We start from the raw sequence: 15,224 nt of genomic DNA on the forward strand, positions 1-15,224 counted from the left end.
GCATTTCTTTGTAAATCCATACTGTGTAACAACACTAGAATTGAGTTTCACTGTGACATATTTAGAAAGTACCTTCTCTAATTGAAATACACGATGCTCAAGAACTGTTTTTTTATTTGACATTTTATTGGTTCATGCTCTGCATGGACTATCTAGCTATGCCTCTCACATTTTCCTTGCAAATGCTCCTGACATGGTTGATACCAGGAAGATCAAGCAGACAGTGTGTATTTGATTGTGTGGCTGATCATATGTAAATCAAGTGACCAACTGACCAACTGAAAAAGATGAGACAACCCTGCTGCTGTGTTTAGAGCAAAAAAAACCTGGACTGGATTTTTTTTAAAACTGGACTGGACTCAAAAAAAACCTGGACTGGATTTTTGAAAAAAACTGGACTGGACTTAAAAAAAAACCTGGACTAGATTTTTGGAAAAAACTGGACTGGACTCCCAAAAAAAAAACCTGGACTGGATTTTTGAAAAAAACTGGACTGGACTCGGAAAAAAAAAAACCTTTTCACAAACAGACATTTCCCCAAATTAATTGTATTCATAAAACCTGTCAAAAGCCTTAGGCCTAGGGTAGCAAACACAGCAGGTTAAATCAAGTAGCAGCCTACCTTATATAACTATTTTTATAAATAGGCTCCTTGTTTTATACAACCGAGACCTCTCTGGATTTTGTGGTTTTGTAGAATAAGGCTCCTTCTTGTGTTGCTGAGTTGAGCACATTGCACCAAAGTTCACCTACCACAAAGTAACCCGGACAACATACACAACATAATCCTAGTCCTCAGAGACTGTTCACAGTAGTTCTCAAGAAAGAGGAATTACATTTGAAAGGCAGCCATAATTCCCATGTCTATGCCAAATTCCACAAGCCTATATATTTGATTAAAAAAAGTGAGATTTAAAAAAAATTGATACCTGTATCTTTTCTACCTAAACCTCAGTACGCTGGCATGTTAAATGCATAATGAACTCAGTAATCATCCCTGAATGTATGGAAGCTCATGCTTTCAACATAGCCTACTACTGAACTGTTTCCACCTTTTTGGTCACTACCTTATTTTAAAACATTTGACAGGACACATTAGCCTGTTATGCCTCTATTGCATACTAGAGAGTAACTCTGTTGTGATCTAATCCGCTCTCAGCCACACGTCATATGAGTGGGATTTCGGGATTATGCAATGGATGAAGGCAGTGTGTAAAATGTGACTGTTCTGGAGAATTTTATGTTCAGATGGGGGTGGGCCTCATGCTAGCAGGGGCCAGTCTTTTACATCCCAAACAGGAAGATTTCCCTCAGATAAACCAGTGAGACAGAGCCATCCATACCCAAAGGGGAAACTCTACTAGTCATTTCTTTATGTCTGCCTCTGCCACAGAATAAAAATGTCCAAAGCCATATTGAGTTGGATTATTTAAAAAAATAAAACAAGAAAAAGAAAATTACAAAATGAGATTAAATTTAAATTTATTAGACTGGATGAAAAGCAGTTTCAAAAGCAAAGGTCAACATTTACAGAATGTATATTGACTATAAATGACAGACATAAATAATACAACAGCAAAGTAATATGGTGACATACAGCAGGTCAAGCTCCAATGGTATGCCTATTAAAGTGTATTTTTCCCCCAACAAATTTCCAAAAAAATTCCCTAATCCAATAAAATAAAAACATACTAACTTGTATTTTAAATAAAGAGAGGACATTATAAAAATACAGAGCTGTTCATTAAATAATAAATCAGACTTAATTTACACATGTATAAAAAAGTGTATAAAAATATGCTTAACGATATTTCCTAAAGGGTTGCAGTCTCCAGCATTTCTTTGTCCTCACACTCAAAACACCTCAAAAGACTGAAAGTTCAACTCAGGTTTTTCACAAAGTAAGAATACCATGACAAGAACAGCACAAACACCATTCAAAATGTGTGTAATTTTACTTTTACACATATTTAGATTACATAATTAAGTGCATACATCAAATATATGTATTGAAGTGCATCACAATAGCATATTTCTCCATAATGAATTTGATTAATGTTGAGGCGAGTGGGGACCATATCCCATTTCTCACACCAGTGCGGCCAACAGGGGATTTGTTTGAGATGGCTTTAGAGTATTCTTGCCAGACAACTGAACTGAATCCTGCTCTTCCAGCTCACAGCACAGTCATGTTACTTTATCGACAGATTTCGGAGCGCAAGACAAAGCAGGATGTCCTACTACAATGCTCTGCTTAGTGACAAGATCACTTCAGTATATCTGTTAGTTATTTTGTCAGTGTGCCTCAGGGAGGGATGGAGGGGGGCTGTCTAGTTTGAAAAGGCCCAACCAAAGTACTCTGCTGGCTGATAAATGTAGACTCTGGTCCTGAAATTTCTGTTAAGCTTTGAAAAGGAAACAGTTGTCACTCATAGCTTCAGTTTTATGTATCCTATACATTCAACTTCAGAGAAAAGATGAAATTCACACAGTCTGTGTTATTCCCCTGAAATCATCAGATAATCTGCTGGACATTGTCTCTCCTAGAACAATTAAGGAAATATATATTTATATATATATATATTTTTTAGTTAAATACTCTTGTTCTTCATTAATTTATACATTTATATTATGTCTTCATTAAAAAAACGTAAGTTAGAAAAGAGCAAATAAACTGGTGAAACAGGACTACAGAAAGATTCCAGTAGAGGGCAGTATGACCCCATAGCGCTCACAGACAGTTCAGTCATATTCTCCCAAATTCTTCAATGTGGAAATGAGAATTTTAAAATACGAAGAATCTTAGGAAGATTAAGCTATATTTTCCCCCCTTCTCCGCAGACTTGGTATGAAAAGTGAAAATATCTTTAAAAATGAATTGATAAGCTCAGAAATCATCTCATACTAAGGTAGAGTGCTAGGTACCCTACACACCAGGGACTAGTGCTTGGTGCAGACTACATCCGCTGAATAAAATGCTGTTAATGTTCTTTACTCTCAAATGTCTCGCAAGAAAGTAAGGGTCTATTCCGTTTGTTGTGTCTACTGTCTAATACAAAATACAATACCTTATTTCATCTTTTATAATCTAAATGATTTAGATTTTATTTGGTCAGTTTACTAATTTTACCTGCCTGTGCCATTGGATGCAGAGTGCAATGATATTCTGCTAGGGACATTAATATGCATATATTTTGAGCATTTAAAGCTGCGGTACAGAACTCACCAAAGTTATGGCCTCAGACGGAGGAGCCTCAGTGTAGCTGTCATTGGCAATGACTCATTTAGGGAATTAAGAGGATTGTTTCTGGGAAACTCACCCATAATTTAGGTAGCATTCAGGAGTTCATTGTTTGGCATGCAACATAAACTCAATGGATTTTTACTGAAAGGGTGTCTATTCCCTACAGTATCGTGATAGTCAAAGTATAGGTCCTTATTTCATGTTTCTACCATTAATTTACATTACATTAAGCTGCTAGATCTCGTTGGCAATGCTGAAGTCAAAGGGACAAGGCTGGTTAGCTTGCTGGCTAACATTACCACAGAAGACATTGGATTTTAAAAACCTCAGTTTGTGCTTTCATCAAATTCAAAATTAAGACAGTAAAAATTCTAATCACCAAAAGTGCTTTCGTTCCATAGTTTCTGTGTCCTTACGTTGTCATATGAAGCAGTGAACCTTGCTTGAGGACTTCATGGCTGTGTTTCCACTGTTTGGAATGTGTGGCTGTGGGAGAGGGGTGGCTAACGTTTGATCCCTGGCTCTTTTGGGGCCGTACAGCGTCCAGCATGCGCGCAGAGACCCTCCACTGCCCTGCTGCGGAGAAGCCCGCACCCCCACCCCCCTCTCATTGGCTACCGCACTGCACCGTGCCATTTTCCCTGCTGTGTGACGGCAGGAGTCTGCCGTCCTCGTCCACACACCAGCAGTGGCCACGCTGCATTTGCTTGGACGACCGGCACTGCAGAAGAGAGAGAGGGAGAGAGAGAGGCAGGCGTCACACTCCTCCCCAGCATGCACACGTGCACAAGCAGGCACGTGCAAACACGTGCACACAAACACACACACGCACACACACACATATGAACACACAACCATGTACACAAGCAAATGCACACATACATGGAAGCTCACACAGACACGCACACTGTGTCATTGTGCACCAGCTCTACTGTGATACCGTATTGTTTCCATTTACAGTCAGCGAAAGGTAGGTGTGCTGTGTCAGAAAATGCACACGGACAGTCGTGCATGCATGCAGATAGCGCATAGACACACACACACACACATACATACATGTCAGGCTGCTAGCTTACCTGCTTTCTCCTGTAAAACCCGCGAGTGTCACAGTTGGGGATGTAGATGTCAGGGTTGGGCTGGAAAACAGTGAGTTCCAGACGCTGCAGCACCGCATTCTGCCGCTTTCGACAGGGGCCCTAAAGAGAGAGTGGGGCTGTCACTCCGTGCCTTAAACAGCAAGACTGTCACTCACAACACTACATACAATCTGTACACCGTCACTATCCTCAGCACTACATACAATCTGTACACCGTCACTATCCTCAGCACTACGTACAATCTGTACACCGTCACTATCCTCAGCACTACATACAATCTGTACACCGTCACTATCCTCAGCACTACGTACAATTTGTACACCGTCACTCTCCTCAGCACTACATACAATCTGTACACCGTCACTATCCTCAGCACTACGTACAATCTGTACACCGTCACTATCCTCAGCACTACGTACAATCTGTACACCGTCACTATCTTCAGCACTACATACAATCTGTACACTGTCACTGCATCTTCAATTCTCCATACACTTTTTGAATTTATAACATACCTTTTTTCCCAGATCATTTAAAACGAAATATTTTAATATATTAAAAAAAGTTTTAGGCATACAAAGATTATTTTTTTAGCATAAAAATGTTCAGACTCCTCACATGGTATAGAAACAATTCTTATATCTAGCCTATGTGACAAATATAACTGACCTTTCTGCAAGAGCAAGTCTTCAGCAAAAATGAGAATAACCTTTATCTTTGAAAGGTGAACATTTATTAGATATTTAAATGTAACAATGGCTTTGAAAGCTAATAGAAAACATCCCATCATCCCAGATATGTTTGCCAATATATTTTATGATAGCATTTCAGGATTCCGATTTTCTGATTGTAAATGGGGATATTCCATTTCCATAAGGGAAACCTGCACCCTGGAGCTCTGTTTGAAATGAGTCTTCTTCAGACATCATTCCACAAAGGGTTCCACTAATTTATTTTTGGCTTTTACCAAAGTTCTTTGAACCCCAGGCCTGATCTACCTTGTCTTTACGCAAACTTGAAGAACACCAGACAGACAATAATAATGCATATCCCATCTGGGCAGGGACTTCAGTTGTTTGGAAACTGATCATTTGTGGGTTCCCAAGTGGCTCAGCCATTAAAGGCTCTTTCCATGCATACATGTAGGCTAGGCTCTAATGCCATGATGTAAGTTTAGCATGTAGCCTCAGCCATGTCACTAAGCCAGCTATGGCTGCATCCCACTATGGGAAGAGTGGGTGAAGAGGGCCATGGCTCCTAATGTTGCCATTGCATCACTTCCTCCCAACAATGCACAAGGTGCCCACAGGCCAACATTCTACACAATGAGATTAACTGTGCAAATTGGAGAACCGGTGGAAGAGAGCACATGAAAGAAAGGAGTTTGGAAACAACAACTTACCTTTTCTAGCTCATCGAAGGTTGTATCTACGCCTGGAAAAAAATGAAAAAAACAACAGCAAATCATAATTTGTTCCCTCACAGAATCTGAGCATGGTCCAGTTTAACTGTGCGCAGGTCTATGTCTCACCCCCTTGGTGAGCGCAGTGGTTTAGTCTGACCAATGGAAGGAGAGATGTATGCTTTTCAGAGCGGAACTGCCAGGCTGTGGTCTGTCCACAGTAAATGACAGTGGGTGCTTTGTGACAGACAGACTGCTCGTCCCATTATAATTACAATAATTACTACAGCGATTATAGCCTGTACAGCGCAGATTCAGCGGTACAGTGTTGGACTGTACCAATTTTACACCGTAAAATTGCATTTCATTCACTCGCAATGTATTGCCAGTGCATATTCCTAGAGCTGAGTCTGCTTTATTTTTTCTTCTGTAATGCATGCTGTCCATCACAATAAAATGGATGGGATTAAACTGCTTTAGCAAATGGAGTCAAACAAAGGTGAGCAAAGGGTTTTTCTCTGCTCTGAACTTCCTTTTTGGCCCCGTTCCTTGTGTTTGAACCCCACACACATCCTACAGACACACACACACACGTGCGTGCATGCAGGCACATGCACACACACTTTTGGAACATTTTTTTTTTTGCAGCTGAGAATCCAAGCCAGAATATTACCTTCAGGGTGCCAGAGCTCAAAAGAAACATACCCTGGGCTCTTTAACGCAGCCAGTGAGACCCGTGACAGCGCCCGAGACACGTTTAACACATGCCAGGCAGCCCTGCCAATGACAACCTCTCGTCCGCTACGGATCTGCAGCCTCCCTCCCGTCGCTTCGATCCCAGTGTGATTCGGTTCTCAGCCTGACAACCCAAGACCGACCGCAGAGAAGCGCTCCCCGTCATTAGGGGTGTTCTTGCCGGCCATCTCTTGATGGCTCCCACCCCCCAACCCCCCCAAAAAAAGCCTGCAGCTATGCACTCCCCCCCTCCCACACCCAGGTTATGTGGAATCCTGCTTTCAATTAGCCGTTTCTAGCCCGTCCTTAAGACCTGCAGCGTACTGGAGGGTCATTAGCACGGAGCTGGGTGATTTTTACAGCCTGTCGCTAACAGCGCGTAGACCTCTTTCCATAGTTCGTTACAGAGCGCACGCCTGCGTCTCTTTAATCCCGCCTAGCCGGGGAGAGCGCGGCGTGTCGGATTTTAACGTGCCTCGGGGTGACCCCTGGCTGAGCAGCGTGCCCGACGTGACGCGTTCCTTACCTGAGAGGGGGGGCCTCTGAGGGGGCCTGACGGTGTGGTTCTTGGAGCAGACGCCCTTTCCCTGCAGCAGAGCCTGCAGGGGGCTGCTCTCCTTGGGCGGGGGCACGCACCTCAGCCCCCTAGCGCAGCTGAGGGTGTACACCCCGCAGGGCTCGCCCAGGGCCAGGACCGAGGTGCTCACCTCCGCCGCCTGGTCTTTGGGGCCCCTGCTGGTGGCGGATGGCTCCCTGCAGGATGGGCAGGACTTCTGGGAGCCCAGATGAGCGGCCAGGGTCCGGAAGTCTTGCATCGAGAGCAGCAACAGGGCCAGAATGGCCAGCAGGTTGGAGAGGAGAGGCATTTTGTCCTGATCCCAGGCTCCCAGCAGCAGACGGCAGCTCCTTATTTGTGCCCTTCTTGCAGAAGGATGACTTCTCTGTTTCTATCTCTCTCTCTCTCTCTCTGTCTCTCTCACTCTCTCTCTCTCTGCGGCTAAGCCGGGTGCAGCTTGGAACGTGAGGCAGCCAGGAGTCCCCTGCAGCACTGCGAAAGAGCGATAAAACAGACAGCTTGGAGAGACGCGGTGAGCAGCGGCTTTTAAAGATCTGTAAGGTGGGGAGTGTGCAGGGAAGAGAGAGAGAGAGAAAGAGAGAGAGGGAGAGAGAGAGCACTGCTGTGACACCTTCAGGGGCTGGGACTCGCAGAAGGGAGAGAGAGGGAGGGAGGGAATGAGGGAGGGAGAGAGATAGAGGTTATTTTTCTTCACTTTCTCAGAATTCAGAAAGACCCCCCTCCCCTCGCACACACATACTGCTGTCATTCTCTCACTAGCCTCAGCACCCATACCCATTTTACATTTTTCCATGGAATCTGTTTCTTTGGCCACCATCATATGCCAATTTCATGCAGCTACATTGGACTCCATTGTGGTTTCTGTAGGGCTTATATTTTCTTTATGCATGTATATGCGCTGATCATGTTTCTTAAGATAACTGTAAGAAAGTGACTGCAAATGTATTGCCATCACAGAATAGTGTAAATCATGTTTTTTGACCAGCTCTCATACGGCTCAAGGTGTTTTCTTTAACATCACACAAACTCAACCGTGAATTGAAATAAAGGTGAGGAATTAAATTTGGTAACAAAAATGGTCAAGCAATGCACAAAATGTGCCGGCATTGAGGACAAGAAATCGTTTAAGTATATAGGCCTATTTCAATTTTGCGTCCTGTAAGAAAGCCAAAACGTAAAGATTTGGACTGGTCACTAAAAGTTTATAAGTAGTGTACTTGCCTGGTTGGGAAATGACACTTTATAGGCGCTAGAGGGCAGAGCTGATAATAGGCTCGTGTTGTCTTAAACCAGGTCAAGTCAAGCTGCAGCCGCCGACTCACCGGAACAATTTCAGAAGTTAGGCCTTGACATTTTCTTTAAAAACAAGAGGACATAGTCCAAAATAGGCTACAGTACTTTGTAGATATTTAATATTGGAAAAGGCGTCACAGTATTAAAAAATGTTACTGGAACGTGACCTACAGTTAATTGTCCAAGCCAGCGGCTGACGGAGCAATCCGTCAACTAAACCATTGCAGTGTCTTCCTTTTCAGTAACTGTCAGAATGTTGGTTGGTAAAAGACAGACGTGATTGTCCTTCATTTTTTCAGATTTTGCATTGTGGCTGCACTGTTGGAATAAGACGTCACGAAGCAGAATTTATCGGTATTGTTGGAACAGAAGGATTAGGAGTCAGATAGGTACTTGGGTAGCCTGCGCTACTTCTGTTGATCCCGATGCACAACCAAAATCAACACATACAAAAATAGATTAAAAAAAAAAAAAAAGCTAGACACTTGTACTGTACCGTATCGATAGCTGGTTTATGTAAATTACCATTGCAGGCAACTATTAAAGCAATCCTTTGCCAGTGAAGTGTCTGCGATCAAGGATCGAGTGTTTGTTTTGTGTACGCAGTTGCCACGACGTAGCGCGAAACAACAAAGCGAGATAACAAAAACAAAGGAGCGGGAACGAACAGGATTTGGACCGTTGATCTGGCTAATTTGACTGACTTGGGCGCGGCACTGCTCATAATGGAAACAGGGTGGCACGCAGCAAAACCTTTGTGACCCGTGATGACGGCGTCTGCTACAGGACATGCAGATCATCGCACCGCCTGACTGCTGTGGTATGTGAGTGACACTAGTCCCAGGAAGGGATAAACATTCCAAACTTGCACAAACCGCGGGGGAACCCCGCTTGGGGGGGAATCCTCTGTTCTTGGTCTCTGGCCAGTCCGAGTTCACATCGCCGGTGATTAATTGTGGCTCAGAGAGCAGGAACTGCCTGCCGTCTCTAGTTCTCATAAGCGGCGCGAACCCAATTTCGTTTGCCACGGTTTTCTGTCCGGAGAATTTTCCTAGTGGCGCGCCAGGCCGGTGGGGTCTGCCATACCGTTTCCACGCTCATTTTTCCTCCCTCCGTCACCCTCTCAACTCCTTTCCTGGTATCAGTCTTGTCCATCTGAAGTTGTCTTTCCCTCCTGCCTTTTTTTTTTTTTTTGGAAAAAGTGAAGCTTCCTACTGTACCCACAAACCCCACTCAATGTAAGCTATTTTAATTCCCTTGCAACATGAAAGGAGATAAGGCAATCCTCTGTGTGCTTTCATCCTACACCTGCATATCTGAACACTGAAGACAGGACTCACAATACCATGTTACTTTCAGTACTCTCTCTCTGCTCATTACCTATGCCTATAGTGCTATCTACACTCACATGCGCTTGTAACAGATGTGTATCTACTACAAGCTTTGAACTGTGATCCTAGCCATCAACACTGTATACCCCTAGCTAAATGAAATAATCCCACTTTTTGAAACTGGGGATGATGTCACCTGTTGTGGGTTTTCATATTCTCACTCACTTCTCTTAGCTCTGCTATACACACACACACACACACACATATATATATAGATATATATACACACCTAGAGATACACACCCTCAAAAGCATATGCACACAGTGCATGAAGGTAGATGAGAATGGTGGGATAAAAATAGCAGTGATCTCTGAAATACTGATTAACAAAATCTAAGAATAAAGGCTAGATTTTCATATTTAATGCCTTGCTTTTTATTCAGCATGTGCAAAGAAAAAGTGGTCCTGGTCCGAAAGAATGTCATGATGTCAAACTGAAACCAGTGACCTGAGCTGCCTTTTCTGGCACAAGTTGAATACTGTGATTTAGAATTGTCCAGCCATAGCATATATACTATTTTCTCTCACTTACAACCTTTCTCTAAATGCTCACTTGGGCGCTTTTTCATTAGAAACTTCTCACGTTGCACCAAGACTCACATTCAGTGGAGGGTTTATCATTCTTGTCAGGTACCATCATCATGGATCTAAACGTATTGTAGGGTGAACCTAAAGCATTTGGTTAGTATAGGTTTAAAATATTTGCTATTTAAAAAATCATTTTCAAAAAGAACTTTGTAAAGAATGGATGTTTATGGTTTATGATATATTTAATACAAACGTTTCAAATTACAGTAATTGGTGTTTCCCACTAGTTTTGGCATCAGAGACAAAACTAAGTATAGGTTCACTCGCAATTTCGCACGCAGAAATGTCCTAAAAACAAGCAATTGAGGCTATTACATAAGTGAATTAAATAAATAAATCATAATTCAATCAACCCTCGTAGGCTACATACAATCGGTGTAATTTGTCTAATTATTTTCTTATCTGTCAAGAAAACTTACGGCTTGGTTTAAAGATGCCTCAAAATATTTACAGCGCTTCGATCTCTGATTGGCTCCTTTTAACGTTACTGGTAGCAACGTCACCAGAAAGCGCCGATTGGCCTTTGAGGAGTTTTGTCAATGAATAGAGATAATCGGCGGAAAACAAAAACGAAAGTGACCTGGACAACGTATTAATGACAGTCAAGATATTATAAGGTAAATAAGATTACAAATCTAATTAATGATGGGGTTACAGGACATATGTGTTACGACGGGGCTTACACTTGATGGAGTTTTGAACTGAGTGTACAACGGAGAAGTGGAGATGAGCTGGCTAGCTAGCTAGTACTAAAATTATGTTCACTTGTTAGCTATCGTTAGATAACGTAATCGTATCTATTAGTGGTTTTTGAAATCTTTGTTATGACGATTTAACATAAAATATATGTATTTGATTAACTGTACATGTGTACGTTCTCTTTAGCTAAGTAGAACTAAACAGCTTACAGTTAGGTCGCTAATTAGCTAGCCAGAAACTACAGGGTTGACGTAGCTAGCTAGTGTGTATGTTGTTGACTTGAAAAAGCTAAGCTAACATGTTACGTACGTCACTGAACAGTGTACAAGTTGATAATCTATGTACAACTAACTAACCGATTTGGGTGGCCGAGTTTTCTTGTTGTTTTTGGTGAATTTTTCGGATGTTCGTGAAAGAGTAGCTTTCAGCTAGCCGTCTAGCTTGCCAGCTATCAATCAGGAATGGGCCTAACCTGTTCGGCTAAATGATTCATGACGTCATGTTGAAATAATTGATTTTTAAGTAGAGCCATCTGTAGGAGAATTTTACTGCTGATTTTGTTTATAAATACACGGTACATACACGAAATAAAACCACAACAAATATCTTCAAATGTAACCGTTTCAATTCAAGTCCAGTTGCAAAAATATAAACAGGGTTCTGACCCTGTATTGCCGAACTGGATTAGTACACTGTTTAGGCCGTGGTCTCTTGGTGTAAACTGGAGGATTACATTCTTGCGAGACTTGTTGTACTTGCCCCACCCCCTGAGACCTCAGGGAAACGTCCCTTAAGATTCACAAGTGCCATAATCTTTTAAAAAAAATGTGCACACATCACCGTCTTCAGAGACCTTGTTTGATTTAAGCATGATGTCATAGTCTGTGCTCTTTCTTGGCCTCCACCAAGCAGGGCTGGAATGGATGACATCAACCTACACTACAGGTTCCTGAACTGGCGGCGGAGGATACGGGAGATCCGCGAGGTGCGGGCCGTCCGCTTCCAGGAACGATATAAGAGAATGCTGAAGGATGGAGACACACTCAGGTACGCTTGTGTGTGCGCGAAGCAGGAGTCCCCCGATATCTTGAGTTAACGCAAGCGGACTGTGTTCCTGGCAGGCTTGTTATGTCTGTGTGCTAGAATAGTTATAGATATAGATTTTTCATGTTATTCTCAGCTGTTGTAGCAAGTGTCGCAGCATCAAATGAATGAATATCAGCATTTGAGTTAAAAAATTTTTTTTTTACTGAGTTTAGTGCTTTAATGTCATCAGTTCATGAAATTTCCTGTGAGAATATGCTGAGAGGACCTTTCCAGTTATTGATTATTGATTGGTGTGCTGTTATTTGAAATTTTCAGATTTTAGCTTGCATAATCTGGAGTTAAATATATACACTTTTAACATTAAGATGGTTGTCAACCTTTGTGCAGACGATTGTCTAAATCCCTCTGTGGAGCAATGCAGACCATGCTAAATGGGAATACAAAGTGGGAATGAATGCCTAGCCGGGTTTCACTTTTAACCAGAGAAAGAGAGTCTGGAGCTCACTTTGCCCGAGTCAAAAGAGCGGTCTTTATACAGAGCAAAGCGGTCCGGGTGCCATGCTTACACCCAAAAGCAAACAGTCCATTGCCCCGCCATTTGAAATGCTGTTAATCTCAGGGTTTAACTGTTGAAGGTGTAGTTTTGGCCAGCTTCAAAACTTGCGAAAAAAATAGGAGGCTCAAAGCACTTTAGGACCATGAGAATCACGGAGGCGGGAAGTGGAATATTGTGAAATTACCTTTGTTTTGCGGGGGCCATCGAGATTAACTGTGATGCTTCCCTTTCTGAAGCATCTGTTTACACAAGTCTTCAACTCCAATCCTCCAGAGCTAAATCCCCAAGTAATATATTTTTCTGATATTGCACACCTGTTGTGATGAAACACATCCATTTATGTATGATTAGAGATGGGAAATTCAAAGCACATCCTACACATTTTATTTGACCCAAGTATAATTTGAAGTGATTAACATGCAGTGTGTAGACCTAAGTGGGATCTTCCTTCTAATGCTAATGTTTGTTCTTGATGATGAAGATGGCGAATGTACGGATGTGACGGTTGGTTGTTTCCAGTATCTGCTGGTTCCCTGCAGATAATTCTTGTGAAATCAACAGTGATAAAATGATTTTATCCTGGATTTGGTATGCCCAATCATATTTTAATCAGCATTCATTGTAGCAACCTCCACTATCAGTGCGGGAAAGCCCAGACAAGCACCAGACTGTAAGGCCTACCTATGCGCTTGAAAAGTACATTAACAGGAGTCCAAGCAGCCCCAAACTTTTTATTCCATTTCTTTACACCCCCATTTTTGCCTGCCCAGTCATTTCTTTGAGACCCATCCCATTTCTGCGGCATCCACTGTAGTGAAGGGGGGGGGGCATTATTTGGAGATGAAGTTGGGGATACCCTGTCCCTGCCATTTCAGCCCCTGCCAGATATGGAAAATCCAGGTTCAGAAAGTAGAAGTCCTCCCCAGCATTTTGTTCTAATCACCTGGATTAGCTAATTAGCACAGTTCTTCAGCTAAGAAGTAGAACTAATTAGTAAAATCAGCTGGCTGAGTAAATGGAAGAAACACTTGGCAGGACGTTCACTTCCTGACCCCTGGGCTTTCCACCTCTGGCCTCTGCCCAGTGGAACTCCTTGCCAAAGGGGGTTCGAGCACACAGAGGAATTAATCAGAGCACCAGGTACAATTCAAGCTGTCTTCACATAGAATATATTATTTTTTTCCTGTGACTCTAGTTCATTTTTATTTTAAGTCTCTTCTCAGTTTTACGTTCTGTTGCTGTCTGAGATGACTGGTGGTGATTGACGATGAAATGGCCGTCAAATGAAGGCTTGTGTACTTTCAGACCATGTTTGAAGTAGTCTCTCCAGGACAGGCCAAGTCATGGTTCCTAAAAAAACGACAAACCTTTTCTTTTGCAGTTACCAGGGGAACTCTGATGAAGTTGGCTGCTACGTTGCGCCTCGGCCACTTTCAAAGGGAAACTGCTACTTTGAGGTGAGTCTTGACACCTGATTTTTTCGATATTTAAAAAAAAAAAAAACTGTTTGAATTTCATTTATGGGCAAGTTTTCTCCCTCTTTTGGAATGTCCAATTGAAACTGTCGGCCTGTGCCACCGCTGCAAAGTGTTTGGAAGTATGCATACTGCCATGTGCTCCTTCTGGAACGTGTGGCATAAGCCATGCACAGTCCAGCTTCTGGGCATCGATTACAGTGTTAACAAAGCAAGTTAGAAAACTAGATTATTATAACTTTGCTTCAGCGACAACATTATATAGCCGCGTTTCCACCAAAATTACCCGGAACTTTCAGTCCCAGGAACTACTTTACCAGGAACTAAAAGGTTCCTTCAGCCAATGGTTGTCTGCGTTTCCACCGGGGTCTAAAGTACCGCGAAGATTAGGCAAATTAGCCCACTGACGTTGTCGTCGGTCCATCTGTCATATGATTTCTTCTGTAACCCTATACTACCACCGAAGTAGCCTACATTATTTTCTAATAACCGGAACAGCCCGGAGGGGTTTATTCCACTTATATACAACGGGTTACCAACAATGACTATATATGGTTACTTTTGTATTTATTGATTTTCATATATCCTCTCAAACACATTCATTAACAGCAGAAAACATGCACACGTTGTAAACAATTTGCTGTTTTATTACTTTCTCGTCGTCAATTCCATATAGGCTAATCGCAAAATGACAAGAATAGAACGAAAACTCGGACTTGCGTGAAAATGTAAATTAGTAGTGGTACAGCCACCGTTTGCTTTCCTTCGAAGTTACTGCTAGCCGAGCAGCGAACCGTGCCCTCCAGATGCGAACCATGCACCATAAATTAGTCCATAGTCTTCCTGGTCTTTTCGTGGAATTGAAAAATGGCAGTAAAATTGAGTAAAATTACGGCAGTCTGAAAAAGCTAAAGCGAAGATTACTAGAATTAACCTGTTATTTTACCCGGATAAAAAGTGCGGAAGGTGATTTCCAGTTTGCTTGTACTGTATCACCAATGTTAATTATGCAGAACTACCGCATACCTCACATAACTGTATCAAACGTTTTGAGTCAATTACAACGGGCTAACAAAGAAAATCCGGAAGAAAATATTCAGCAACCGAATTAATCCGTTTG

The 15,224-nt window shown here is 42.3% G+C and overlaps 2 protein-coding genes across 3 annotated transcripts in view; one reads left to right on the forward strand and one right to left on the reverse strand.

Annotated features, from left to right (window-relative positions):
• Window positions 1-1,465: 1,465 nt before the first annotated feature.
• LOC118210713 (insulin-like growth factor-binding protein 5) lies at window positions 1,466-8,800 on the reverse strand. 2 transcript variants are annotated; one of them, XM_035387111.1, is made up of 5 exons: window positions 8,520-8,800; window positions 7,005-7,526; window positions 5,744-5,775; window positions 4,321-4,440; window positions 1,466-3,965 (listed from the first exon to the last, which is right to left on the reverse strand). In XM_035387111.1, the coding sequence occupies exons 2-5, from the start codon at window positions 7,342-7,344 to the stop codon at window positions 3,852-3,854; spliced, it is 606 nt and encodes a 201-aa protein (XP_035243002.1). In that variant the 5' UTR covers window positions 7,345-7,526; window positions 8,520-8,800; the 3' UTR covers window positions 1,466-3,851. The 2 variants fall into 2 exon arrangements, with proteins under 2 accessions (XP_035243002.1, XP_035243001.1); XM_035387110.1 differs by lacking the exon at window positions 8,520-8,800 and having other exon boundaries at window positions 7,005-7,670.
• Window positions 8,801-10,824: 2,024 nt separating this feature from the next.
• LOC118210712 (SPRY domain-containing protein 3-like) overlaps window positions 10,825-15,224 on the forward strand; it is a 57,775-nt gene continuing 53,375 nt past the window's right edge. The window contains exons 1-3 of the mRNA XM_035387109.1: window positions 10,825-10,944; window positions 11,939-12,073; window positions 14,011-14,086. Of these exons, the coding sequence (XP_035243000.1) occupies window positions 11,946-12,073; window positions 14,011-14,086 (204 nt within the window). The 5' untranslated portion in view covers window positions 10,825-10,944; window positions 11,939-11,945. The remainder of the gene's footprint in view (window positions 10,945-11,938; window positions 12,074-14,010; window positions 14,087-15,224) is intronic.

The sequence above is a fragment of the Anguilla anguilla genome, chromosome 13 (genome assembly GCF_013347855.1).
Source record: "Anguilla anguilla isolate fAngAng1 chromosome 13, fAngAng1.pri, whole genome shotgun sequence".
In the NCBI taxonomy this organism is placed as follows: Eukaryota; Metazoa; Chordata; class Actinopteri; order Anguilliformes; family Anguillidae; genus Anguilla; species Anguilla anguilla.

Bases quoted from the DNA above. Each gene is read 5' to 3' on its own strand.
- LOC118210713 (XM_035387111.1), bottom strand. From the start codon at position 7,344: ATGCCTCTCCTCTCCAACCTGCTGGCCATTCTGGCCCTGTTGCTGCTC. The intron at 4,441-5,743 runs GTAAGTTGTTGT...CTCTCTCTTTAG, and splicing joins CCTTCGATGAGCTAGAAAAG to GGCCCCTGTCGAAAGCGGCA. The intron at 3,966-4,320 runs GTAAGCTAGCAG...TCTCTTCTGCAG, and splicing joins GGTTTTACAGGAGAAAGCAG to TGCCGGTCGTCCAAGCAAAT.